General features: G+C 49.3%; 1 protein-coding gene across 2 annotated transcripts in view; it reads right to left on the bottom strand.

Moving 5' to 3' along the window:
• The window catches only part of ZFAT (zinc finger and AT-hook domain containing), a 185,525-nt gene extending 160,012 nt beyond the window's left edge, over positions 1-25,513 (bottom strand). The window contains exon 1 of one of the 2 annotated variants that reach the window (XM_030875874.2): positions 25,259-25,513. In XM_030875874.2, coding sequence (XP_030731734.1) covers positions 25,259-25,277 — 19 coding nt within the window. In that variant the 5' untranslated portion in view covers positions 25,278-25,513. Of the gene's footprint in view, positions 1-20,865; positions 20,972-25,258 lie in introns of those variants that run through there. The other variant, XM_060286942.1, reaches the window with a different exon arrangement.
• Positions 25,514-27,755: the final 2,242 nt, after the last annotated feature.

The raw sequence follows: 27,755 nt of genomic DNA on the forward strand, positions 1-27,755 counted from the left end.
AAATAAAAGGAATCCAAATTGGAAAAGAAGAAGTAAAGCTGTCACTGTTTGCAGATGACATGATACTATACATAGAGAATCCTAAAGATGCTACCAGAAAACTACTAGAGCTAATCAATGAATTTGGTAAAGTAGCAGGATACAAAATTAATGCACAGAAATCTCTGACATTCCTATACACTAAGGATGAAAAATCTGAAAGTGAAATCAAGAAAACACTCCCATTTACCACTGCAACAAAAAGAATAAAATATCTAGGAATAAACCTACCTAAGGAGACAAAAGACCTGTATGCAGAAAATTATAAGACACTGATGAAAGAAATTAAAGATGATACAAACAGATGGAGAGATATACCATGTTCTTCGATTGGAAGAATCAACATTGTGAAAATGACTCTACTACCCAAAGCAATCTACAGATTCAATGCAATCCCTATCAAACTACCACTGGTATTTTTCACAGAAATAGAACAAAAAACCTCACAATTTGTATGGAAACACAAAAGACCCCGAATAGCCAAAGCAATCTTGAGAACGAAAAACGGAGCCGGAGGAATCAGGCTCCCTGACTTCAGACTATACTACAAAGCTACAGTAATCAAGACAGTATGGTACTGGCATAAAAACAGAAAGATAGATCAATGGAACAGGACAGAAAGCCCAGAGATAAACCCAGGCACATATGGTCACCTTATCTTTGATAAAGGAGGCAGGAATGTACAGTGGAGAAAGGACAGCCTCTTCAATAAGTGGTGCTGGGAAAACTGGACAGGTACATGTAAAAGTATGAGATTAGATCACTCCCTAACACCATACACAAAAATAAGCTCAAAATGGATTAAAGACCTAAATGTAAGGCCAGAAGCTATCAAACTCTTAGAGGAAAACATAGGGAGAACACTCTATGACATAAATCACAGCAAGATCCTTTTGACCCACCTCCTAGAGAAATGGAAATAAAAACAAAAATAAACAAATGAGACCTAATGAAACTTCAAAGCTTTTGCACAGCAAAGGAAACCATAAACAAGACCAAAAGACAACCCTCAGGATGAGAGAAAATATTTGCAAATGAAGCAACCGACAAAGGATTAATCTCCAAAATTTATAAGCAGCTCATGCAGCTCAATAACAAAAAACCAAACAACCCAATCCAAAAATGGGCAGAAGACCTAACTAAACATTTCTCCAAAGAAGATATACAGACTGCCAACAAACACATGAAAGAATGCTCAACTTCATTAATCATTAGAGAAATGCAAATCAAAACTACAATGAGATATCATCTCACACCAGTCAGAATGGCCATCATCAAAAAATCTACAAACAATAAATGCTGGAGAGGGTGTGGAGAAAAGGGAACCCTCTTGCACTGTTGGTGGTAATGTAAATTGATACAGCCACTGTGAAGAACAGTATGGAGGTTCCTTAAAAAAACTACAAATAGAACTACCGTATGACCCAGCAATCCCACTACTGGGCATATACCCTGAGAAAACCATAATTCAAAAAGAGTCATGTACCAAAATGTTCATTGCAGCTCTATTTACAATAGCCCGGAGATGGAAACAACCTAAGTGTCCATCATCGGATGAATGGATAAAGAAGATGTGGCACATATATACAATGGAATATTACTCAGCCATAAAAAGAAACGAAATTGAGCTATTTGTAGTGAGGTGGATAGACCTAGAGTCTGTCATACAGAGTGAAGTAAGTCAGAAAGAGAAAGACAAATACCGTATGCTAACACATATATATGGAATTTAAGAAAAAAAAATGTCATGAAGAACCTAGGGGCAAGACAGGAATAAAGACACAGACCTACTAGAGAATGGACTTGAGGATATGGGGAGGGGGAAGGGTAAGCTGTGACAAAGCGAGAGAGAGGCATGGACATATATACACTACCAAACGTAAGGTAGATAGCTAGTGGGAAGCAGCCGCATAGCACAGGGAGATCAGCTCGGTGCTTTGTGACCGCCTGGAGGGGTGGGATAGGGAGGGTGGGAGGGAGGGAGACGTAAGAGGCAAGAGATATCGGAACATATGTATATGTATAACTGATTCACTTTGTTATAAAGCAGAAACTAACACACCATTGTAAAGCAATTATACTCTGCTGCCCTCTGCACGCCATGACTGCTCCCATCTTACCACAAAACCAAACAAAAATCTCTCTTGATCGCCACTCACCCAATCTCCCCGACCCCATTTTCCTCCTCTTTACAGCAAGACCAGAAAGGAGACGAGGAGGCAAAGCAGTGGACCTACACGGTGCCGCCACAATGAGGATGGAGCCCGCGAGGCCCCGTCGCAGAAATGAGGCCCTCTCTGCCTTCAGAGAAAGGGTTTTCTCCATGAACAAGCAGGTGAGATAATGACCTACGAGAATTCTTTCCCACCAAATGGCACATGAAACAGAAATTTAACAAAGCAGAACATTGCTTCGTCAATGAAAATCTCTCATGAATACCGTCAATCGATATTTTATTTTTTTCCAAGAAATGCTTGATTCCTAAGGAACCCAAAATGCTTCCAAAACAGGAAGAGACTAAGTGATAGCTTTTTTCTTCATAAGAGGCCATGTGGTTTTCAACGTGCACCCTGCTGATCCTATGACGACCCTATGATTTAGGCAAAAGGGGGTCTGTCACCCCCGTTCCACAGCGGAGGAAACTGAGACGGGGAGGAGATGCAACCTGCCCAGGTCAAACCCAGACTCTCTGCCACCTGCTGTGGACATGAACTCTGTTTGGCTACAGACCATGAGCTGAGTGCCTCCAAGTTACAGCTAAAACGCTTATCCCTGTAGCCAACTGAGTCTGAAATGAAAATCATTACAGAGCGGAGCATAATCCCCAAATCACGTATCAAGTTCTTTCTTGGTGATTTCGGCATCCACAGAGCAGCGGCCACAGGGTGGGCCCCAGTGCAGGCACCAGGGACACAAAGATGAATCAGGCATGAGGTCCTGCACAGAGGAGGCCACCAGCCCACGGAGGAAACAGACATGCCCAGAACAATGGCATTTTAGGGTTTTTACTGAAACAATTTCCCTACAGACCAGGACGTATTCTTGATTCCCGTTATGCTTTCAGGAGAAAGGGAATTCTGCGACACGTAACAGAGCAGCGCTGCCGGGGACCACAGGGTTACTGTGAGGGGTCCCTTAGTTCCCAGGCACACCAGGCATTGTCTGGAGACCAAACAAATACAACTACTTTTGCATCTGCATGTGACCAAGTGTTGGCATCAGCTGTAACTAACCTACTGCCCCGTGTCCCACAGAGCCTGGAGGCCTGAGCAGCCCGGAATGCCGCCTGGCCTTGGCCATCTGCCATCAATCAGTACATCTCCCGAATGCCCACCGTGCGTCCAGTGCTGGGCCTGGGGTCCCCGAGGTGCAGGCAGAGACAAGCACACATGAGCAAGGACAACTGTCACAGAGGAGCATGCGAGGGAGACAGCGTGGGGGACCGGCATCTGCACTGAGACCACAGAAGCCAGCGGCTCCCGGGGAGCCCGGCTCAGCAGCCCCGCCGCGGGGCCCGCACTCGGAATGGCTGACAGGAACACGCCCTGCCACCAGCGAAGGGGCCAGGAGCCCTCGAAGACGCCCGCTCGTGTCTTCTGAGCAGCGGCTCCACTTCTCGAGATGCAGTCTTCAGGAGCATCCGCAACGCGGACAGGATTGTGCGCAGAGATGCTCAGCACGGAGGCCCCTGTCAAGCCCCAGAAGCCCCCGCATGCTCTGCAGCGGGCACGTCAGGGCACAGCCCAGAGAAATTCCACGCAGCCGCTGACAATCATATTTTCGAAGAACCTGAGTGACACGGAAAATGCTCAGAATAAACGTTCAGCTCTACAGAGTGGGACACACCACAACTCGGTACGTACGTGACTTTGTTCCCAATGGGGAGACGTGGTTTACGGGCAGATGGATGGAAGAACAGACGGCCAGGCTGAAAGGAAATACAGCAAGATCCTGCCTGCCGGACTCTTCTTTATAGGCACTTATGGATTTTCCACAATGAGCCTATATGAGTTTTAAAACTCAGGAAGGTTGCTAGACCTCCTGAGAAGTGAGGTAACAGGTAAACAGAGGAGTCAGGACACGGCTCAGTGATGAGCGCTGAGCAGCTCAGGCAGGGCGGCCTCTTGTTCAAGGCCACGTCCCCCAGCCCGGCCAGGAAAGGCGTTCAAGGAATGTGCAAGCCAGCCGAGACGGGTGCTGCAAACAACAGACACGGTGGGAAGAGGGAAGGCAGGGAGCCTCGGCTAAAGTGCCTGGAAGGCTTCCAGGAGGAGGCACTGAATGGCCTGTGAAAGCGGCCCTGACTCCGGCTCCAGGCCACACCCCACAACATGACCTCATGCACTCCCCCACCTCCCGGCCCGCCAGGACTCTCGTCCCCACGCGACAGGGGCAGGACTGGGGTTCGGAGAGGCTGACCTCGAGGCAGAGCCCAGCTTTACCTGAGCCAGGCCCAGCGTCTCCGATGGGCCACTCGGTCCTTCCGGGGCCAGCGCTGGGAGGGAACACAGCCCCACAACAGCCAGCGGGACTACAGGAGCCTCCCGCACCAGGCCAGTGGGGGCCAGCTGTGCTCCCAGCCGTGCAGTCTTGTACTAGGAGCGGCCTGTTCAGAAGACCCGGCAGTGTTCCCTCTGGAACATCCTCTGCGAACTGCCCCCAGGCCTCTGACAAGGAGGGAAACTGTGCACTCTTTAGATATGTTCATACAGCGGTGTATCAGCAAGATGCCAAAACATGCAAGGAAAGTGTCGGATCAGGCCGCATCCCACAAATATTAAGAATTGTTAACCTACCAAAATAACAACAAAGCAGCTCTTTTCATTTCTTTATAGTAGACTAATATGAAAAAACTGGATCTTATACCCTGAAATATAATCATAATTATGTTGTCAGCAAATTCTGATGAAGATGCCACAATTTGGATGCATCTTTAGGTTCAATTACTGTGTACCCGTCCTTAACAAAAGGATTCAAAGGGAAAATGACGTGTTCAGCACAAGGAAAATCACAGAGGTTTGGGGTCTGAGCATCCAATTTCCATGAACTTTTGCCAGTTTTTAATCAGCTACTCTGTACTGTTAAAAAGGAAAAATCTTAAAATAACTGCATAAAGTCCTCGTTTCTGAACTCTGATTTGCAAACACTCCCAGCCAGGAACAGCCAGGTCCTGTCTGCAACCTCTGACCCCCTACCTGCTCACCCCTGCCTAGGAACCAGAGACGAACAAGGGCCTCTGACCACTCCTCCCAGAGGAAGGTCATGAACTGGAGGGCCTGTGGGTCCTGGGAGTGCGGTTGGGCCCCTCTGACCCTAGGAATGGCCACCGGGAGCTGACAGGTCACAGCATGGCGTGGCCAGGCCTCCCTCCCCCCTCCTCCTTTGGCAACGGGCAGCCCACACGTCAGCTGGAGCTGGCCTGCTCCTGAGGGGCCCCTCCCCGTTCTCAGGCCCTCGAGTAAACAGGCGAGAAGGTCAGTCCAGCCTTGAGCTGAAGTCGTGTGCTCCGGCCGCTCACAGGACGTCCGGCCCAGCACACAATCAAGGGCGTCCTTTCCTTTTTGCTGTTGTCCTTTGTAAGTGCATCTCCTGCGGGGACTCAAGGGTGGGACGACCAGAGCAGGACGCGATCCAGGCATTCCAGGTCTCTCGGCCCTTAAGCCACCTTGTAAATTATTATTATTAATTATTACAGAAGTCGCAGGGCGAATCCGTGCTCGTTGTGTAACAGGCAACACAGAAGCACATGGAGCAGAGACAACCACCTGCCCATCCCCCTGAGAAGAACAGCGTCATTGAGCACAGAGCTTCTGCTGCGCGTCCAGGAACAGAAAGAGACAGAGACACCCCACGCACACGCCTCTGCTGCCCGCTGCCCCATCTCCCCCCACGCCCTGGGCCCTCCTCCCTCCCACCGCCCCCCAGTGCTGAGCTCCACACATAAGAAAGGGACGGGGTATCTGGTGTCGCTGACCTGGGGGTCTCAGGGACCCCGAGCAGAAACTCAAAATACGTTTTCTGACAGAAGCAACGTTAGAAGTGGCCTCAAAGTGTGCGAGGTCTTGTGCGGACAGCCGGGACTGGGCGGGCAGGGTCCGGGATCCCAGCCCCTGAATGGCTGCGTACCCGTGGGCCCGGCACTGACTCCTTCACTCACAGTATAAAGGGATGGAGAGGTAGCCCAGGACAGAAGTCCGCCCTGTGGTGCTTTTCAGTCTGGGTTTAATGACACTGGCGTGACACAAACACAGCAGCCAGATTCACTGGAAACACACAGGCATCAGAGGGTTCTGGGGAAGGGAGATGGCACAGGTAAGCTGATCCCGACATCCCAACTTCCTCCTTCCAAGCACCAAGAGAGCGAGGGCCCTCGCATCTACCCGAGGCCAGGCCAGACCATCGGAGACCAGGAGGAGGGAGGAGAGCTGCGGGGACCTACTCAGAGACACGGACTCCCAGCCACACCCTGAAACGTGCTTCATCCAAATGAAAGCTGACAAAAACCCAGCAGGGCATTATGGGGGTAAGAAAAGGAAGTGGCGGGAAGGTAGCCCCAGGGACAGGTCATACACGGCAAGGCCCTCCACGTGGGAAAGCAACTGGCAGAAATGGCAGAAGCCATCAGGGGTTAGATAACGGGGCATGGAGGGGTGTGGCGGCCTGTGTGGCCTGAAGGCTCCCAATGTACACGGATGTGGTTACACATCTCTCCTACGTTGCTCATGGGGATGCAAAACGGCACGGCCACTTTGGAAGACAGTTTGATAGTTTTTTATAAAACTAAACGTACTTCACAATAGAATCCTGCAGTCGTGCTCCTGGGTGTTTACCCAAAGGAGTTGAAAATGTGTGTCCACACCAAAAGCTACAAACAAATATTTATAGCAGCTTTGTCCTAACTGCCAAAGCTTGGAAGCAGCCAAGATGTCCCTCAGGAGGCAGATGGATAAACTGTGGTACCTCCAGACAATGGAGTATCATTCAGCACTAAAAAGAAATGAGCTATTGGGAAGGGGGAAGGGGCCATACAGGGGTATGGGAGTAGGAGGTACAAACTATTAAGGATAAAATAAGCTCCAAGGATATATTGTACAACACCAGGAATATGGACAATATTTTATAATAACTATAAATGCAGTATAACCTTTAAAAATTGTGATCACTACATTGTACACCTGAAACTTATATAATACTGTACAGCAACTATACTTCAATTAAAAGAAAAAGAAAAAAATGAGCTATCAAACTATGAAAAGACATGGAAGAGCCTGAAATGCATATTACTAAGCGGAAGAAGCCAATCTGAAAATGCTTCATACTGTATGATTCCAACTATATGACGTTCTGGGAAAGGCAAAGTTATGGAGACAGTAAAAAGATCTCCAGTAAAAAGACAGTAAAAAGGTGGCCACACTTGGGGTGGAGGGGATGAACAGGCAGAGCACACAAGATTTTTAGGGTAGTGAAAATATTCTGCATGATACCATAATAGTGGATACACGTCACTACATATCTGCCCAAACCCACAGAATGTACAACAGCAAGAGTGAACCCTAATGTAAACTGTGGGCTTCGGGTGATGACAATGTGGCAGTGTAGGTTCTCCAACCGTAACAAATGCACCACCCTGGTAGGGATGTTGATAACAGGGGAGGCTGTGCCTACGTGTAGGCAGGGGGGATATAGGAGATCTGTACCTTCTTCTCAGTTTTGCTGAAAACTTAAAACTTCCCTTCAAAAAATAAAGTCTTTAAAACTATATATTGTGGCAAAAAGTTCCAGAAAGATGGAGCAGATACACTTTTCCCTATTCTTCCCACTAAGTGCAACCAAAACCCTGGACGTCACAGATAAAATACACATAAGACTGTGAAAGTCAGAGAGAAGGTGGCAGAGCAGCTAACACACCACCTTGCAACCTGAGACAGTAAGTGCCCGGGGCTTTCCTTTCACCCGCTCGGACTCAGAAGCAGAAGCACCAACAGGCACAGGAAAAAACAGCTCCAACAAGAGCCTGCTCTCACTGGCCAACGGGCCAGGAAAGGGACAGCCTCACAAGACAGAAACCTTTTAGGCAATAGCCATCCTGCAACACTCAAACCCCACAGACAACACTGCAGCCCATCCCCACCCCTGCTAGAAGAATCAGTGACCTTGAAAATAGAACAATAAAAAACATACAATCTGAATAACAGAGAAAATAGACTGAAAAAGAACAAAGACAGCCTCAAGGACCTGTGGGACCGGAACCAAAGAAAGGTCTAACATTTGTGTCACTAGAGTCCCAGGAAAGGAGAAGGACAGTGCGGTGGGAAAGTATTCAGAGAAATAGTGACTGAAAATTCCCCAAAGTTGGCAAAAGACATAAAGCCACACAGTCAAGAAGGTGAGCAAAGTCCAAACAGGGTAAACCCAGAGAAATCTATGACAAGACGCATTATAATCAAGCTTCTGAAAACTAAAAACAGAGAGGAAACCTGAAATTAGCAAAAAACCCAGTTTCCTGTGTGGAAAAACCATACGATTGACAGCAGACTTCTCCTTAGACACATGGAGGCCAGAAGGAAGTGGCACAGTTTTCAAGTGCAAAAAGGAGAGAACTGTCCACCCATAATCCTACACCCAGCAAAACCATCCTTCAGGAATGAAGGAGAAACCAAGACATTCCCAGATGAAGGAAAAGAAAGAGAAGTTGTCACCAGCAGACCCAACCTACAAGAATGACCAAAGGAAGTTCTCTAAACAGAAGGAAAATGCTAAAACAATGACTCCTGCGACATCAAGAAAGGTAAAATGAACAAAGGAAAGTGTAAAAATATGGGCAAATACATCAGATTTCCTTTTTCCTGTTGATTTCCTAAATTACGTTTGACCATTAAACAAAAAGTATAACTCTGTCTGATGCGGTTCTCAACGTCTGCAGAAGAAACTTTTATGACAATTATAAACAGGGGAGGTAAAGGGACACAAGGCTGGGACTTCCCTGGTGGTCCAGTGGTTAGGACTCAGTGCTCTCGCTGCTGAGGGCCCAGGGTCGACCCCTGGTCGGGGAACTAAGATCCTGCAAGCTGTACCCCAAGGCCAAAAAGTAAATAAATAAATAAATAAAGGGACACAAGGTTTCTCCACTTCACTCAAACTGATAAAATGTCAACAAACAGCTCGGCATCTTGACTGCAGGTGTGGTTACACAGATCTACACACGTGGTAAAAATGTACCATACACGCCCATTGTACCAACATTAATTTCTTGGTTTTGATATTGCACAACAGTTTCACAAGATGTAACCACTGGGTTGGGATGATGAAAGAGTTCTGGAAAGGGCTTCCCTGGTGGTGCAGTGGTTAAGAATCTGCCTGCCAACGCAGGGGACAAGGGTTCAAGCCCTGGTCTGGGAAGATCCCACATGCCGCGGAGCAACGAAGCCCACGCGCCACAACTACTGAGCCTGCGCTCTAGAGCCCGCGAGCCACAACTACTGAGCCTACTTGCCACAACTACTGTAGCCTGCGTGCTAGAGCCTGTGCTCCACAACAAGAGAAGCCACCACAATGAGAAGCCCGCGCACTGCAATGAAGAGTAGCCCCCACTCGCCACAACTAGAGAAAGCCCGTGCGCAGCAACGAAGACCCAACACGGCCAAAAATAAATTAATTAATTTAATTATTTTTTTTTAAAAAAAAGAGTTCTGGAGATGCATGGTGGTGATGATTGCACGACAATGTGAATGTCCTTATGCCACTAAACGATACACCTAAAAATGGTTAAAATGGCAAATTTTATGTTATATATGTTTTTTTACTCCCCTCCCAAAAACATAACCATTGGAGTAAGCCTGGAAAAGGGTATATAAGACCTCTCTGCACAATCTTTGAAACTTCCTGTGAATCTACTATTATTTCAAAATACAAAGTTAAAAAAAAAAATACTCCAGCCAACAAAACATACCAACGGCTGCCAGCCTGGAGTCTCTGGAAAAGGCACTAAATTTGAGAGGCAGGTATAACTGTTTGACATACCCATGATCCCGTCGAATCCCAACCACCCTATGAGGTCCAAACGTCCCACAGAGGTGGAGCAAGGTAGCTCACAGGGGGCAGCCAGGGCCCAGTCCAGGTCTCTGTGCTCACCTCCATGAGAAGCAGGGCTCTGCACCCCAGCACCTTCCATACCACCTGCACTCACTACCTGCGGCCAGAGCCCCGCCCAGCCCAATGTCATCCATCCTCTTAGTGATGCTGCTGCTAGGGACGCAGTAGGCGCTCAGTGTTAGAGGAACTGACGATCACAGATAGCCTTAAACGTTTATCAATAACCGTAAGAAGACAAAATGCTCATTACTAGACTATTAACTTCCTCTGTTTAAAAGTGACAGTGTAAAACCAACTCTTCCTTCCTCTCCTTCATTAGTATACATCATCCTTCGCAGCTTTTCAACCATCTTTTACTTGGATTGATTAACTTGAAAGAGAGTTCAGGAGCCAAAATTAAGGCCCTATTAAACTGCCTACCTTATGACAAGAACAGGATGGCAAGTGCTTTCGGAGTTATGTTTTTGTTTTCTTGTTGTTCACTTGCCCTTAAGTTATTAAATTCAGAAGAGCTGGCAGCGTCCCAAGAGGAGTGGAAATACTTTAGCAGATGCAGCCAGATCGCGGTCACACCGAGGTAATGGAGAAGCTCTACGCATCGCGCAGCTTACTACCATCGAAAATACGCTTTTCCTTTATCTTCAGGAAAAGAAGCCTGGGCTTGGACAAAACACTTTCCTTCCATTTAGCTTATTTTGCAGAACTTTTCATGAGCTGTGGGTATGCCGTATAACGTCATCATCACCATCACACTTACTGAGAACTTGCTGTAACCAAAATAAGGGCATTCAAAGAGGAAGAGGGAGAAGAAAAGGAAGCTGAAATCCATTAAACCCTCACCATGAGCTGGCACCATGCAAGCCTCATGCTAAGAGCGTTCAATCTTCACAACAATCCTATGAAATAGGTTTCTTTATTGTATCTCCTCAAATCTAAGACAACATCTATTTTAAGAGGCACTGATACTTTACATACCACTGAAAAAGATTAAAATGCTACCAAATAAACTAAAACACACTGGGTTCTTATCACACCAATTGTAAGACACCACCTGATTTTAGGGATGTTAAAATCAGTCTTTGAATCAGTGAAACTCAGGAATATTTCCAGATTCCGATGGAGATGCGGCATGGCCAAAGTGCCTGGGAGACTGGACTCCTAACCCCCGTTCTTTCCTTGTAAGGCCCCATTTCCCCCCTCGGCACCCACAACAAACACACCGGGGGGCCCTGCCTCTGGGCTCACCTCCATGACCTCCTGCTTTCAAGAGAGAAGGAGACAAACGTTTCCTGAGTACCAGGCACTTTCACACTCCTTATCACACGTAACCCTGACAGGCAGGGCAGCTGCTAGCAAGGCACCTCTGTGAGAAAAGGAAAAATGCACCCTTTCCTTAAGACACTAGTTCCCCCTGTCAGAAAGTGGTCAAATATACTGATTTTGTCAGAACAAGATACTACCATTTGCAGAAAACTGTCATAATGAATATACAAATCTATGATGTGAAATGGTCCCCTTAGAGGCGGTACCCTTGTGCAGTGTGCGACCTGCACAGCTGTACACAGTGGCCCTAATGAGTCAGCCACGAAGATACTATTATCCCATGTTACAGATGAAGAAGCTATAACTTGCCTAAGAGGATCAAGTTCAGGCCTATATGGTTTCAAAGCTACCTGGTCAGCTCACAAGGGACTTAAAAATCAGGTAGAAACACAGGTTGTATTCATGCATGTGTGCGGCGGTGGGGATGTCTATACAGGAACATACTAAACACATGCCACCAGAGGGCATGGGGAGGACGCAGAAACCCCGTGGCTGAGGCAGCTGGGGTAGGCTTCTCAGGGGAGGGAAGCTGAACGGATCCAGGAGGTAAGGAGAGCGGCGAGCAGAACAGGGGAGAGCCTCAACCCCGGGGAGGCTTGAGTGTGTAGAGGTGGGGACAAAGTCAAGGTCGGGGGGCAGCAAGGTCTGGTCCTCAGAACACCCACCACGGGAGCCTGCCCAAGAAAGGCAAGGGCACCCAGCCTCCAGAGCAGGAGGCCCATCGAGAAGGCCGGGGACGGGGCACAGCACCCAGGAAGCTGGCCCCATTGGGAAGTCCCCCATCCCGCTGATGCGGGCTGAGAAGCTGAATCTGTATTTGAAATCTGTGGATTTTTAAATTTTGGCAACTAAATGAGATTTTCCTGAAAAAAAAAAACAAAAAACTGTGCGGGCCAAACAAATCAAGTCTTCAGGTTACACCTATCCTGAGAGCTGCCAATTTGCAACTTCTGAGAAAAGGTTTTCCACCTGGGTGACTAGGACCACTGTTAAGTGGCAGGAGGAAAGCCAGAGAGCCTGGTCTGAAGAAACAGAGAGACAGACAGACGGACAGACACAGAGAGAGCTGAGGCCCCAGACCCCTTCCCCACCCCTCTGGCTCCCCAGCACCCAGCAAAGCGCTGGGCTCTGGGTAGGCGGATTCTGAATGCTACTTATTTCCTATTTCATAGTCTCTGAGTTTTTCAGATCTTCCACAATGATGCTGACGTGTGATCCAAGAAAAAATTAGATTTAAAAAATGTACACTGACATTAGAAATAGAGGCACACTAAGTGACAAAATAAGGTCTCCCTCTTGGGGGAGAAAGACACTGATCCCCAGACACCCTGGGCCCCAGACAGTCTGACAGGCTCTGGGCCAAACACCAGCTGAGGAAGGACAGCAGGGCCACAGCTGCCGACACTCGGCAGAGATGAAAACTCTGGTCACAGACAAAACGTGTCTCCCAGCTGACGGTGTTCTGATATTCCTCCCTGAGGCTGATTAGACATTTGTGTGTGTGGGTGAGGTGGGGGGGACATCAAACCTTACGCCTGTCCCTGTCGTTCTCTCGTAAGGATATATTAGGGTGACACCAAAAGTGCATAGTGTTCAGGTAACAAAAAAGAAAGAAAAAAGAAAAGGTGACAGATTTAGAATCGATGAGGAAAAGGCATTCTTGACACAAGAATACTTGCTACAAGAAGATACCTGGTAGGTGAGGACGGCCAAGCCTCGAAGTGCCCAAGTCCAGAGCTTGAACGCGTGGGCCAGGTGAGCAGGCGCCCAGGTGCACAGAGGGCCCAGGTGCACAGAAGGCCTTGGATTAGGGGAGGCCAGGCATGGAAAGGTACAGGAGCTCCCAGAGCTGGGTGTCCTCAGAGAGTTCCCACGTGTCGGCCATGGGAGGGGGGGCATGAAGACAACATGGCCCGAAGCGGCACCCCCGGCCTCCCTGCCCACCCCAGCTGCAGAATAACATTAGACTGCCTGCTTTGTTCACAAAGATCTGCATGTCAGTGACCGCGCTTGATCCTCCCCGCTATCCCTGGAGTAACCAAGTAGATGGTGCCACCACCACCACCACCACCACCACCATCATCACCACTATCATCACCACCATCACCACCACCACCACCAGCACCATCACCACTAACATCACCACCACCACCACCACCAGCACCATCACTATCATCACCACCATCACCACCACCACCACCACCATCATCACCACTATCATCACCACCATCACCACCACCACCACCACCATCATCACCACTATCATCACCACCATCACCACCACCATCACCAGCACCATCACCACTATCATCACCACCATCAGCACCACCACCATCAGCACCATCACCACCACCACCACCACCACCATCACCACCATCACCACCACTACCAGCACCATCACCACCACCACCATCTCCATCATCACCACCACCATCATCACCACCATCATCACCACTATCATCACCACCACCACCATCTCCATCATCACCACCATCATCACCACCACCACCACCACCACCATCACCACCACTATCATCACCACCACCACCATCACCACCATCACCACCACCACCACCATCACCACTATCATCACCACCATCACCACCACCACCACCAGCACCATCACCACCACCACCATCTCCATCATCACCACCACCACCACCAGCACCATCACCACCACCACCATCTCCATCATCACCACCACCAGCACCACTACCATCACCATCACCACCACCATCATCACCACCACCACCATCAACACCATCACCACCACCACCACCACCACCACCATGACCATCAGCATCACTATCATCGTCGTCCCCATTTACAATGGAAAGAACTAGGGCTCAGAGAAGTTAGCGAGATGCCAAGGAGCCCCGGGCAGACAACACACAAAGTCAAAACCTGACCAAGACCTTCCAAGTTGACCTCGGTATCTGCCCACCCACGTGGGTCCAGCGCTGCTCCAGGAGGGAGTACTGAAGTGGGGCCCTGGGAGGGACACAACGAGCCTTGGGCCCCACTCTGCACCCTGCCTCGTGGCTAGAGACACATTCCGAACGATTCGATACAACTAAGCGTAACTACACCAAAAAGGGAACTCTACCCTCTCTGTGTGTCTATTATAATTTACAACGGGCCCTCACTTCAGGGAGCCGTAAGCTGGAAAATGAGAGTGCCAGATGCAGGGCCACCAGCCCACCCGGAACACATAGTTAGTATGCGTGCCCCTGCACGGCCTGGCAAGAGATCCAGAACTAGGGACAGAGAACCGCCACATACAGGGCATCAGCTTTTCTCGGCCAAAAAAAAAAGGGTACCAACACACACAGTAAACCCAGGGCCTTCAGGCAAGAGTGGGCACCATACGTGTGCCAGCAGCACCCCCTGGTGGCCAGTCTGAGCACTACACCCTCCGTTCCCAGGATGAAGCCATTCCCAAGACTGAGCAGACAGACCCTAATGAAAATCCGGCTACCGTTCCCCGAGGTGTAACGCTGCGACGCTGTGCTTTGCCAGCCACCCACTTAATCTTCACATTAATCCAGTGAGGGAGGGGCTGCTATCCCCATTTGCAAATGAGTAAACTGAGCCCAGGGAGGGGACTGCAAGGTCACAGAGCAGGTGAGCATACAGCACAAGCACAGCCCAGGCCTGCCTGATGCCTGTCCTAAGTGACAAGTCACCGCTTGATGCACAAAAGGGTCGACTTCTCTGCACTGCCTGAGTCAGGCCGGGTTTCCCCTGGCGGGGCTGGGGCCGGGGGCTTCTGCCCCAGTTCCGTTTGGTCTCACAGTGAATTCAGTCTGTGAACATTCACAGAGCTGTTCGTCTCTTTGATACACACCTTTCTATGTGTAGGTTATACATCAATTTTTTAAAACTTAAACAGCAAATTTTTAAGGGAAAGATATAGGGGGAAAAGGGGATTCTGATTCACAAATGAATCTCTTATTTAAAATGACGAAGTGAGGTGAGAAGCCCAGACCTGGCCGTGAACCCACCTTGGCCGTGTGTTCTTGGCCTCCCTCCTGAGCTTCCGCTCCTACATCTGCTGGGGCTGCAGGAGGACTGCAGGACACTCCCAGCCCGGCGACCGACACCTCTGAGGCACTGTCTCACATAAAGCCACAGAGGGGCACCTGTCTGGGTCAGGACCTGGGTCCCCAGCCCCTAACCAGCCCCAGCTCCCCACCTCCAGTGTGCTGGAGTCTGCGTAAGTCTCTGAACCTCTCCAGGCCCCAGTGGGAAGTGGCCTTCGCATGGTTTAAAGTGGAACCTGGTCTCTGAGCCTCACCCAGAGGCTAATTTACAGGGAGACAGACAGAGCCGCCTGGACAGAAGCCAGGGCGTGCACACGGCTCCAGCCTCCCCCATGGCCTGGAGGGGGCCGTTATGCACCTGCCCTCCCGCCTGCTACCCCACTCGTGGATCACCTCCAAGGTGCCCTCCCGGCCCTGAGGTTCAGTGAGCTGAAGTCCCAATAAATGCACAGCCTAACTTGTGGTCTTATTACCACGCAGCTCATGAGGCGCGATGCGCGTGCCTTCTACAGCTCACACAGTTAACATTCCTACTAAATGCAAAGGGGAAAGCCCATGGGTGTTCCTTTGTTGAAACAGGATTAACAAAATACAGTGAGAAGGCTCAGCAGCAGCTACACTTAAGGCCGGGCCAGCAGCCGCATTATGATTTCATGCATACGCACTTCTTCCATGTTGGAACTTGACGTAATTTTTCTAAGTTATTTTTAAGCACTCTCCAAGTGAGAGCCCCGGGCAGTAGAGTCTACTACTCACATTTAACATAATCATAGCTGAAGAGCAGCCCCAGGGCCCTTTCCTTCGGAAAGCACAACAAATAATTTTACGTAAACAGAAACTGCACCCCCGTCACCCAGTTGTCTAAGTGGCAGCACCGCCCCGCCCCAGCAGATGTGTGGGAAGCTCTGAGGATGTGGGAGCCCCCGTGAACGCTTCTGACACCACAGCTCCCCTCGTGCAAATCACCGAGGTGGCCCCAGAACTCTTGACGCCATGCCTCCAAAGCGACCGAGTCTCCGGGATCGTTTCCATGGGAAAAACAAAATGTGCAAAATCCTCTCCCATTTTGCGATGTATTTTAGGGGGACTGCGATGCCCAGGGCTGCCACATCACCAGGCCTCTGAGTTTCCGGTTTGGGGTTTTTGCTGTTCTAAAGTTTATTTTGGTTCCTTTCTGTGGTGGAGGCACCATTAGTCCTAACTTCAGAAGGTAAAGGGCTGCCTTGAACCGGCTTCAGCACTGGGCCTCAGGACAGAGGCTCCGGGGTCAAACCCCACCCACGTGGCCACATCTGCCTGGCTGGAGGGACCTCTCCCTTCCCGAGCCCGTAGGTCCTTAGCTGGAAACCCACAGTGGCAACTGCAGCCGCCCTGCTGACCTCATGAGGACGGTGGAGGCAGGGGTCACCATGTGGAGGGATCCTGGGAAAAGGGCTTTGTGGACTCTGCTCCACATGATGCAGGTGCAGAGCAGAACTGGGAAGAATGGGTGAAAGGGGCTTGTGAACACAGCCCACCAGGCAGGTGGACGCAGCTCAGCACGCACACCATTGCTGTACATACTGGGCAAGTTCCTGCAGATGGCAGGCGGGTCCCTGTGCACGGGTCACTGCCCTGCATGGGGAGACGCACACACGTGTGGCTCTCTGCAGAAGCTCTGGGAGGGCAGCCACCATGGCTCAAGAGGCCCAGCGCCCCATCCAGGCCAGTGCTGTCCCACAGAAATAGAACCACTGGGACTTCCCTGGTGGCGCAGTGGCTAAGAATCCCCCTGTCAATGCAGGGGACACAGGTTCGAGCCCCGGTCTGGGAAGATCCCACATGCCACGGAGCAACTAAGCCCATGCGCCACAACTACTGAGGCTGTGCTCTAGAGCCCGTGAGCCACAACTACTGAGCCCGCGTGCCACAACTACTGAGCCTGCGTGCCACAACTACTGAAGCCCACGTGCCTAGAGCCCCTGCTCCGCAACAAGAGAAGCCACCGCAATGAGAAGCCCGCGCACCGCAACGAAGAGTAGCCCCTGCTCGCCGCAACTAGAGAAAGCCCGTGCAGCAACAAACACCCAATGCAGCCAAAAATAACAATAAATAAATACATTTAAATTAAAAAAAAATTTTTTTAAAGAAATAGAACCACTGGTGTGATTTCAAATTTTCAAGCAGCCACGTTAAAATGAAAAGAAACAAGTAAAATTAATTTTAATAATATGTTTTGTTACCCCAGTATATCCAAAATATTATCGCTTCACTTGTAATCCATTTTTAAAAGAGAGATGAGAAATTTCACATTCTTTTGATGTTGCTGTCGTACTAAGTATTCAAAATCTGGTGTGTATTTCCCACTTCCAGCACGTTGCAGTCTGGAGTAGAACACAGATCCAGTATTCACATTATTTCCAGGACACCTGGCAACTTTTTCACTGCAGATCAGAGAAATGTGGTTTGCAGGTGCCACTCCCTGACAGCCAGCGAGACAGGAGAGGGCCTCCAGCACCCCGAAATCTTTGGGACCCACAGAGTTAGGAAAATGGAGACAAGGAATTAGGAAGCTTAGACCTTGCTGACCAGAGTTACTGTCCACACTGTTGAAAAAGAGGCAGAAGATGAGGACATTTCCATTTATTACCATCACAGGCTTTAGACGCTGGCTGTCTGCTCCAGGCTCCTGAGGTCATAATCAAAGGAGATAAAATAACAGCCTGGGCAGGAACTGAAGGAAAATGTGGGAAACGTGCAAACACAACTTCAAATTTTATTATTTTTTTAATAAGTTTATTCATTTATTTATTATTTATTTTTGGCTGCATTGGGTCTTCGTTGCGGTGCGCGGGCTTCTCACTGCAGTGGCTTCTCTCGTTGCGGAGCACGGGCTCTAGGCGCACGGGCTTCAGTAGCTGTGGCTCCCGGGCTCAGCAGTTGTGGCTCACGGGCTCTAGAGCGCAGGCTCAGTAGTTGTGACGCACAGGCTTAGTTGCTCCGCGGCATGTGGGATCTTCCCCGACCAGGGCTCGAACCCGTGTCCCCTGCATTGGCAGGCGGATTGTTAACCACTGCGCCACCAGGGAAGCCCAATTTCCATCAAATTTTAAATACCTGCTTTACTTATCATGAAAGCCTGCCAGTCGTCTCAGTTACAAAGTATTTTGAACTTGCAAATTAATTCAAGAAGAAAGAACTGCTGTCTAATATTCAGATGTGTCTAAGGTCTGTTCAAATTCCAGAACAGAGCTTTAAATTTAAGCAAGAGCCACAGGGAAAAGAAGAATTTTCCAAACCCCAGCAGCCACCCAGCTCCAGCCTACCAGAATGATCTGGTCCATTCTTCCTGGTAACCAATATATGAAGTAAACATTAGGTGTGTTCTCCACATACCTGGGCTATTCGGTTTTTCACTAGGGAAAAAAGTAGTTTTTTACTTAGTCTCACAATTCAACATTTAATGAATGCCTAATATATACCACATACTATGTAAGCGAAGCACATTTAGAAATGAGTAAGACACAAACTCCAGAAACATAAACAAATAATGCCATGTTGCTCGTGAAAACAATTTAAAGTGACCGTGGTTTTATTCGTGGCCCAAATTCATAGACTGCTGCCTTGGAAAGGACAGAGAGTCCAGACTTGCAGCCAGTGCCCGACCTGCCCCTCACCGGTTTGGACAGCTACCACTCTTTTTACAGGGCAGGGACCTTTAGAAGGTCAGGCAGCCTGTCCTCCTCCCTGACTCGGCTCCAGCTCGTGCAGCCTTAAGGTGACCCTGGCGAGGCCAGCTCCTCCCACTGCCTCTGACCAAGCCAGCGGCGGCCCCTGGACCTCCCTCCCTGCAGGTCCAGCATCCCGGTCTCAGCCATGCCCTGCCATACCTGACGGGTCCCGCTGCTGGGACAGCGCCTACACGGTGGCCAGGCCAGTCCCCACGTGCAGCCGCCCCCTCTGCAGGCACAGCTGTCTCCTAGGCTATCTCCACTTCCGCAGGGCCTTTCCCATGCATGTCCCCTAGGGGGCGATAAAGCGCAAAGGAGAACTCCGGCCTCAGGGAGCTAGTCCTGAGCTGCCTGAAATTCTGCAAAGTGGAGAGGGCTGGCGAGTGCCTGCTTTCTGCTTATCAAACTTTTTTTTTTTTTAATCCAGAACCTCATGCTTCAAGTTTCAGTTCCAACCTCAGTTTGTCAGAGAGGCTTTTCTTAAATCCCCTTCAATATAAATTAGGTCCCCATTATTTTCTCTTGCCCACTCCCCCCCCCCATCCTCCGCTTTGAAGCAATTACCGCAATCTGTAATCATGTATTTAACGATGTATTTATTTGTTTAACGTGTTCCTCCTAAAAGACTGTAAACTCAAAAAATATCAATATCATTTAATTCAAAATACAGTAAAAAGCTTAAAGAGATCAATGTTTAAGGTTAACAAATGCTGCATTTCCTTTGTCGTGAGGACTAAAGCATTTCCAGAACGTTCACGTAAGAACCCCCGAGGCTAAGGTTAACCAAGGCAGTTCAACTCACACTTCCCAGAGAAACAGACAAAACTAAGGGCTGGGGAAGAAAGAGTGGCTCAGGGTGGGTCAGCCGCCGGCCAACCCACATCCCGGTAAAACCAAAACTTCTCTGGTCCTCTGACTCGTGACCAGCGACGGGTAAGAGCTGCCCCATGGCCGTCCTGGGGCAGGGCTGCACAGAACTTCGGCTCCAGGGGCCTCTTCAGAGTGGAGCGAAGGGCCTCAGTCCCCAGGAAGGGTCTCTCTGAGGTGCTTCCAGTAACCCGGCAAGCCCTGCACCAACTCAGAAATAAAAACAGGGAGCAGAATTCAAAAGCTCTTCTCTCTACCACTGCAGGAGGGATGTGAGAATAATGGACCCCAGCTGTGTGTATGGAGCCTGGAACGTTTCATATCCCTGTGCCTGTTTGGTTCATCACTGCTCTTTCCCTGAAACCAAACACAGATGAATGCTGGCTGGTCTCTAAGCTAAAATCCACTCGATCACCAGTCCTATGGGTTTTTACTCTGGCCCATTTCTCTAAATCTGCCCCAAACCTCCACTCCCACACCCACTGCTGTGGGGTGAGTGTCATCATCTCTGGGGTGCACCGTAACAGCACCTGATGCCGGGTCTTGCTCCTGCCTCATCTCTGCCCCTCCAAAAAGTGTCCTCCTATTTATTCCTCATAACTTCAGAAATTACTAGAAAGCTACAGTAATTCACAGTGCGGTGCTGATGAAGGATAAACAAATAGATCAATGGAATAGACCAGAGAGCTCAGAAATGGACCCCCATGTAATTTTCAACAAAGGATCACAGTAACTAAGTGGCTGGGCTAGGTGCAGCACACCCCCCCAAGCCTTCAACTCTCAGGGCTTACTTCCATCATAGTCTCTGGCACCATCTCCTAAAGGATCGGTTCCACGGCTAAGACTGTGTGAGATCCTCAGGAGGAAACAGCGAATCATATCTGACTGCATTCTCACTTTCCGGCACAAACTTTGGCACAAACATTTGGGTGAACCAAGGAATCTGCTTGGAAGAAAAAAAAAAGGAAGAAAGAAGGAAGGAAGGAAGGATGGGAAGTTGGGAAGGGAGGGAGGAAGGGAGAATCCTAAGGGGCAGAGAAGTGGTGGTGGCCTCAGAAAAAGAGGCCTGCTGGCAGAGATGGGAAAAAAATATCTAACAGAAAGAAGGAAGCCAGCTAGGGCCCTACAAGGAGGCTTGGGGCTGACTTACAAGGTCCTCCAGGTTGCCAGGACCTCCAAGACCCTCCTTTTCCAGAATGCGGCTCCCAAAGCCCCCCGCTCCTTGGCTCCAGACGCGGTGGCTGATTTGGTCCCCTCCTCTCCCTACACCAGCAAGGCCAGCAGCTGACTCTTAAGTCCGGTCCCCACCCTTCCCATCCTGCCTCGGCCCAGACCCAACTGGGGCACAAACGTGCCAGATTCCAGAGTTCAAAAATTTGCGGCTCCATTTGTTACATGATTTAAAAGAAGAAAAATCTGTTACCCAAGTTAAAATCCTTTTTCTATTAACATGCCAAGCGTAATCTGTTTATAAGCATATAATGATATATTTTATGTTCCTTGAAAAAAAAGACGTAACTTCAAACCTACAATAGCTGTTTAATATGACAATTTGTTTCACCCCCAGATTACTTTTCTTTCTTTTAAAAAGAAATCAATCAATGGGAATTCCCTGGCAGTCCAGTGGTTAGGACTCAGCGCTTTCACTACGGGGGCCCAGGTTCAGTCCCTTGTCAGGGAATCAAGATCCTGCAAGCTGCACAGTGCAGCAATAAATAAATAAATAATAATTTTTTTTTTAACCAATCAAAGTCTATCACATTTTCCAACCACAACTGTTTTCAAGGAGCAAGTAGATCTCAATGCACTAAGCTGCACAGCAGAGAGACTGGGGTCTCGGTGAAAGGGATAAACAGCAGTGCCCACAGCATCTACAGTGCGCCATAACCCAGGTCGTGGGCAGGACCATGTCTCCCGCAGAAGAAGCGGTGGGTTCCACGAGTTATGTGACTCCCTCAGGTCAGGAATCTGGTGAGTAGCAGATCTCTGGCCCCAGAGCACGTGTTCATTCCACCCTCCAGACTGTTCCAGCCCTTAAAGTTGACACCTGCCCTTGAGAAATGGCAAAGACAGTGAAAGTTTAACAGAATAAACAGCTGCTAACAAAGAGAAAACAACTCTAGGCTAAATCCCTTCTACATAATTAAATCAGCCCCTCTTGCTGGGGAGGTTTTCAGAAGCAGCATGCATGAAACTGTCTACAAAGGAAATGCAATTAAGGAGAGTCTTTTTAATATACCCAATTCTTGACTGCCCTTGCCCTAGGCAGAAACTTAATTCTACTGAAGGATAGCTGCCATTGAAAAGTTGTTATGTAAATTGTAAAGTAAGGGGAGAAAAGACACAGAAACCATTTTACAAGGTAAATGGGAAACCGGCTGAGAAGGGAGCAGTGCGGTAACAGATCTCCAGGTCACGGCAATGACCATCGTGGCTGGCTTACCATCAAAAAGCTGGACCTTAGAGACCAAATGCGACTCCATCTTGTCATTTATTTTACCGGCTCTCCTACGTTAACCCAACAACCAAGCAAAACAGGAGACTCTTTTCAGGAATTAGCTGACCGCAAGTTAACAGCAACGTATTTTAAAACATGATTTTTGGTCACTGATTACACAGCTGAAAATTGAAGGAAACTACAACGAGTGCCAGGTTTAAAAAAAAAAACAAAAACAAAACTGTTAAGTAAACTCCAGAAGAGGAGAGGTGGGCAGTGCATGTCGTGTATCATCAGCAGTAGCCCAATGTCTTGGGAGAGGGAAGGCACCAAACAGAGAAGAGAGTGTAATAGGGAAGAACAAATCTGGCTCCATACTGGATCTGTTTTTTTTTCCTTTAAACTTTGTATTCTATTGCTTTTGCTACAAGTTAAGAATGTTGCCTAAAATATACAGGTTAGCCCATTCTCAAGGCTCTGACTTTTAAAGGTACAACACTTCTCCATTCACACAAAGATAAAAAGTCACGACACACAGGATACCATTTGTCTTGGAGGTTTATAGGAACACTGTGACCAGACCTAGGTGCACAGCTGTGAGAACAACAGATTCCGGCACCAAGAACTTCGCAGCAACCAACCAAACGCCCTCCACTTTTGGTATAAAAGAAGGCTGACTTCTAACTCAGGTAAGATGGTTCTTTGGGACACTAGTCCACCATCTTCTCGGTCTGCTGGCTTTCCAAATAAAGTCACTATTCCTTGCCCAAAAGACTCATCTCTCGATTTATTGACCTGTCGTGCGGCAAACAGTACGAGCTTGGACTCGTAACATCATCACTGTCAGAAAGAATGCCTGGCATAGTTCAGGGCTCCTGACCCACCACTCTGGCTCTGGGTCTGCTTCATCACTACACACACACACACACACTCACTTGCAGGAATCTGACACAACAATGGGATGAGGGCAGGACCAAGGGTCAAAGGCCTCTTTACCATCCCTACCTGGCATGTCGAGAGGAGTGTCATGCAAAGCTGTTGGCTTGAACTGAAGAAGCCAAGAAAAGTGCCCCCGGGGTTTGGGCACCGAACACCCGGCAAACATAAGCTCTAGGTGTCTTCTGCAGCCCTCAGCATGCAGGACACTCAGTATAGCTACTTTGGTATGAACCCGTAGGCTCAGAAGATGAAGCTGGAGGGGCAGTTGTGGAGGGTAAGCCCTGTAACACTAAGCTTATATTTCCGAAGTCACTGGGCTCTGCCAGGGAACCAGGCTGGAAGGGGGCAGGAGGCGGTCAGATAGTTCATTCATTCTTCCATTCAATAAAGGCACCCTGGGCACCCACCCGGGGCCAGGCACCGATCCAGGGGTTGGAAGTACAAGCCAGGCAGTCACCCAGAAGTTTGGATTTCATCCCAAGTCAGAGGAAGTTGATTTTTAAAGCCTCAGCTCTGCCATTTCTAAACTGTATGAAGTTGACCTCTCTGAACTTTTGTTCCTCGTCAGTAAATGACACACAAATTAGAGGTGTCGGGAAAACTGAGTAGCAAAAAGCATGAGGTCAGTGCCCCAGTGTGGATGCTTACTGTTAATTACAGAGGAAGGAGCCCCAAGGTCAACGTTTAAGGGCTTTGACCACGTGTTCAGTGGAAGATCCATCGCGGTCCTGCATCCAGCCAGCAGAAAGGCCGCGTCGCCCAAGAAGCCAGGGACAGCTGCCTGGAGGAGGTGCCATGTCAGCTTAACTTTAAAGGGTGAGGAACAAGGGCCCACAGAGCTAGGCGGCAGGTAGAGGCTAAATTACAATTTATAGGGCTTCCCTGGTGGCGCAGTGGTTAAAAATCCACCTGCCAATGCAGGGAACAAGGGTTCGAGCCCTGGTCCGGGAAGATCCCACATGCCCCGGAGCAACTAAGCCCGTACGCCACAACTACTAGACCTGCGCTCTGGAGCCTGCGAGCCACAACTACTGAAGCCCGCGCACCTAGAGCCTGTGCTCCGCAACAAGAGAAGCCACCGCAATGAGAAGCCCGCGCACCGCAACGAAGAGTGGCCCCTGCTCATCGCAACTAGATAAAGCCCGCGCACAGCAATGAAGACCCAACGCAGCCAAAATAAATAAATTTATAAATAAATAAATCACAATTTACCACGGGGTATTACTGGGTTACCAGCAGTAACGAGCTAATCCCTGGTGTTTATGGCTCCCTCTACAGGACACAAAGAAACTTTCCTTCAGCAGCTCGGTGGAACCCTTTCCCTCCAAAACATCCTGGCCAAGTACATGGGTCTAAAGGAACTATCCATTTCACAGAGGAGGAAACTGAGACCAGGCAACAAGGAGGCCGAGCCAAGGCCCACGCGGCCACCGACTCGGCAGCATCGGATTCGAACCTCCCGCCCGCCAGGACGCCTGCGCTGGGTCGCTAGCGCGCGCTCCGACCCCTCCCGTTGCCCCGGAAACGGCCCCGCACGCGCGAGTGCACTGCTTTCCCTTGCTCGTTCTTCCGCTAGCACCCTCGTTACTTTTTTTTTAATAAAAACCCAAGGCGGCGGGATACTTCCAGCGATTTAACGTGCCGTCGAAGGACGCCGCTACGTCCGCTCTCCGCCCTGGGCCGCGGATCCCTCCGCCGCCCAGCGGCCTGCGCGCTTCTACCCGACTCCAAGCTCGAAACGGCTTCCCGCGCGCCGCGCCGCGCCCCACCCCCACCTCATCCCCACCCCAACCCCCAGCCCGGCTCACCTGCCGCCCGCGTCTCCATGGCAACGCCCCCACCGCGGAGGAAAAAAAAGCCTCGGGCTCTTCTGGGCCCCCTCCCGCGCCGACCGAGAAGGCGGGGCGCTCCGCTGATGCTTCGCTTTTTATTTTTATTTTTTTAAGAAAAGAGCCGGCGCGGTTATGGCGAATCTGCGGCATCCAACATGGCGGATGGAGTCTTCGCCCTCCTCTTCCCAGGGCGCTGACGACGGCGTCGCGGACGTCAGGCTTGGATGACCCTCCCCCAGCGGCGAGAGCGGCCGGGCTGGGCCGGGCTACTGCGCATGCTCGGCTCCGGCGGTCGTGTTTTGTGTCCCGCTCCGCAGATTCCGTAGCTCCGGGTTTTGAGCCTCTCCTGGGAAGGGGCTAACGAGAGGCGTGGAACGCAGATTGGAGGATTGGGAGTCTTCACAGTGCTGCCAGAGCCAGCATCTACCTGCCGGCCCATCCTTGAACCCACCCCTGCACTCCACCGGGCTGTACGAGGTTAAGGCAGCGCTCCGGTCCCAGTTCCCAGCGATTTAACTTTTCTTGGCTTTAGTTTACTAATTTGTCAATCGGGGCGGTAACAGCTTGCCTCCCTCTCAAAGGTTGCAGTGTTTCCTGAAGTGGGATGCTTTCCGCTAGGAGTACCCGACTTGATTTAGTCTTCCATACTGAATTAAACAACTGGAACCGCCTCGACAGAATTGACTGCCTTCTCTCTGTCCTCCTGTCTTGCAGAAAGTCTCAGTTGGGTGTGAGCACGTCTCCCTAACCCTTGCTCGTCTCCCTGAATCTGGTTCACGGTCTTCTTTCTGCAGGCAACAGTATCTGGTTGAGATGTAATGACCTCGTCTTCCTTTTGGTCTACCACTTCCTTCAGATCTCTGCTCAAACGATATCTCCTGGTGGGCCCTCCCAGACCACCCCATCCAAAGTGACCCTCCTAAGTCACTTTCTGTTTTCTCCCTAGTATCAGTTACTGCCTGACATTAATTTATCTCCATCTCGTCTTTGTCGCCCCTTTGGTCCCAGAAACTAGAACAGCCTGACAGTAATTTATTGAATAAATTGAGTTCCTGTTGCCTGTATTTTTAAGGTTAGCTTTTGTTTTAACAATGTTTTTCATTTATGGTAGTAATGTATAAAGTTTTCTTTTTAAACCCAACTTATATTTTTAAAAATTGGTCAACCTAAAATGGTGCAGGACCTCCCTGGTGTTCCAGTGGTTAAGACTCAGTGCTCCCAGGACTTCCTTGGTGCGCAGTGGTTAAGAATCCGCCTGCCAATGCAGGGGACACGGGTTCAAGCCCTGTAGCGGGAAGATCCCACATGCCGCGGAGCAACTAAGCCCGTGAGCCACAACTACTGAGCCCGCGTGCCGCAACTACTGAAGCCCATGTGCCTAGAGCCCGTGCTCCACAACAAGAGAAGCTACCGCAATGAGAAGCCCACACACTGCAACGAAGAGTAGCCTCCACTTGATGCAACTAGAGAAAGCCCACGCGCAGTAACGAAGCCCCAATGCAACCAAAAATAAATAAACTAAAAATTTTTTAAATACTATTTAAAAAAGCATTAAAAAAAAAAAAAGACTTCATGCTTCCAATGCAGGGGGTGTGGGTTCGCTCCCTGGTCAGGGAGCTAAGATCCCACATGTCACGTAGCATGGCCAATAAATTAAAAAAAGAAAAAAAAATGGTGCACGTGGTACAGAGACAAGGCCCCCAAAAATGTAAAAGTGAACTTCAAGTGAGAAATTTGGGAAATACTGATTTATTTTTATGGTTCTCTTGAAGTGCTAATCTGCGCCTGTTGTCTTTTCCTGGAATAGCCTTCCCTCTATTGCTGCTCGACTTGAGAACTCGACACAGTTCATGCCTGTGTGTTCCCACACTCCCATTCACACCTCTCTTTATCCTCCCCACACCCGTTGCGTTTATCTGTTTGCTCAGCCCCCTCCCCATGAGCTAGACCATGAACTTCATGAGCACAGATTTTTTTATCCTTGTTTCCCAGCTCCTACTGCACAGAAGTAAGTGTCACTCAGTGAGCACATTTGTTCCCATTGTCACTTGTTTTCCAGTTAGTAAAACTCCCATGAACACTGAGCTTTAGGATGACGCTCTGATTTCTCATGAATATTCTGCCTTGCTCCTTAATCCTGTTCTTGGGAAATAGAGTCATTATAAGACCCCAAATTTACCCAGTCCATTAAATATATGTTCAGGGATATCTCCTCCCCCAACCCCTTTGTTTCATCCTCACAACAACTGGAGGGCTAAATTGGACAGATCTGATTATCGTGCTTTCCTTGAAGAGAAAAGGAATGTTCAGAGAGGTTAGTTGGCTTTCTGAGATCACACAGCAAGCCAGTGAAATCCCAGCTGTGGAACTGGACTTTCCATGCCCAATATTCTCCCCACATGGCCATCTGGGATGGGCCCACAGTACCCACTACACCCCCAAAAGGGCCAATTTCAAGGCAATCATAGGGTTA

The sequence above is a fragment of the Globicephala melas genome, chromosome 17, assembly GCF_963455315.2.
Source record: "Globicephala melas chromosome 17, mGloMel1.2, whole genome shotgun sequence".
NCBI lineage: Eukaryota > Metazoa > Chordata > Mammalia > Artiodactyla > Delphinidae > Globicephala > Globicephala melas.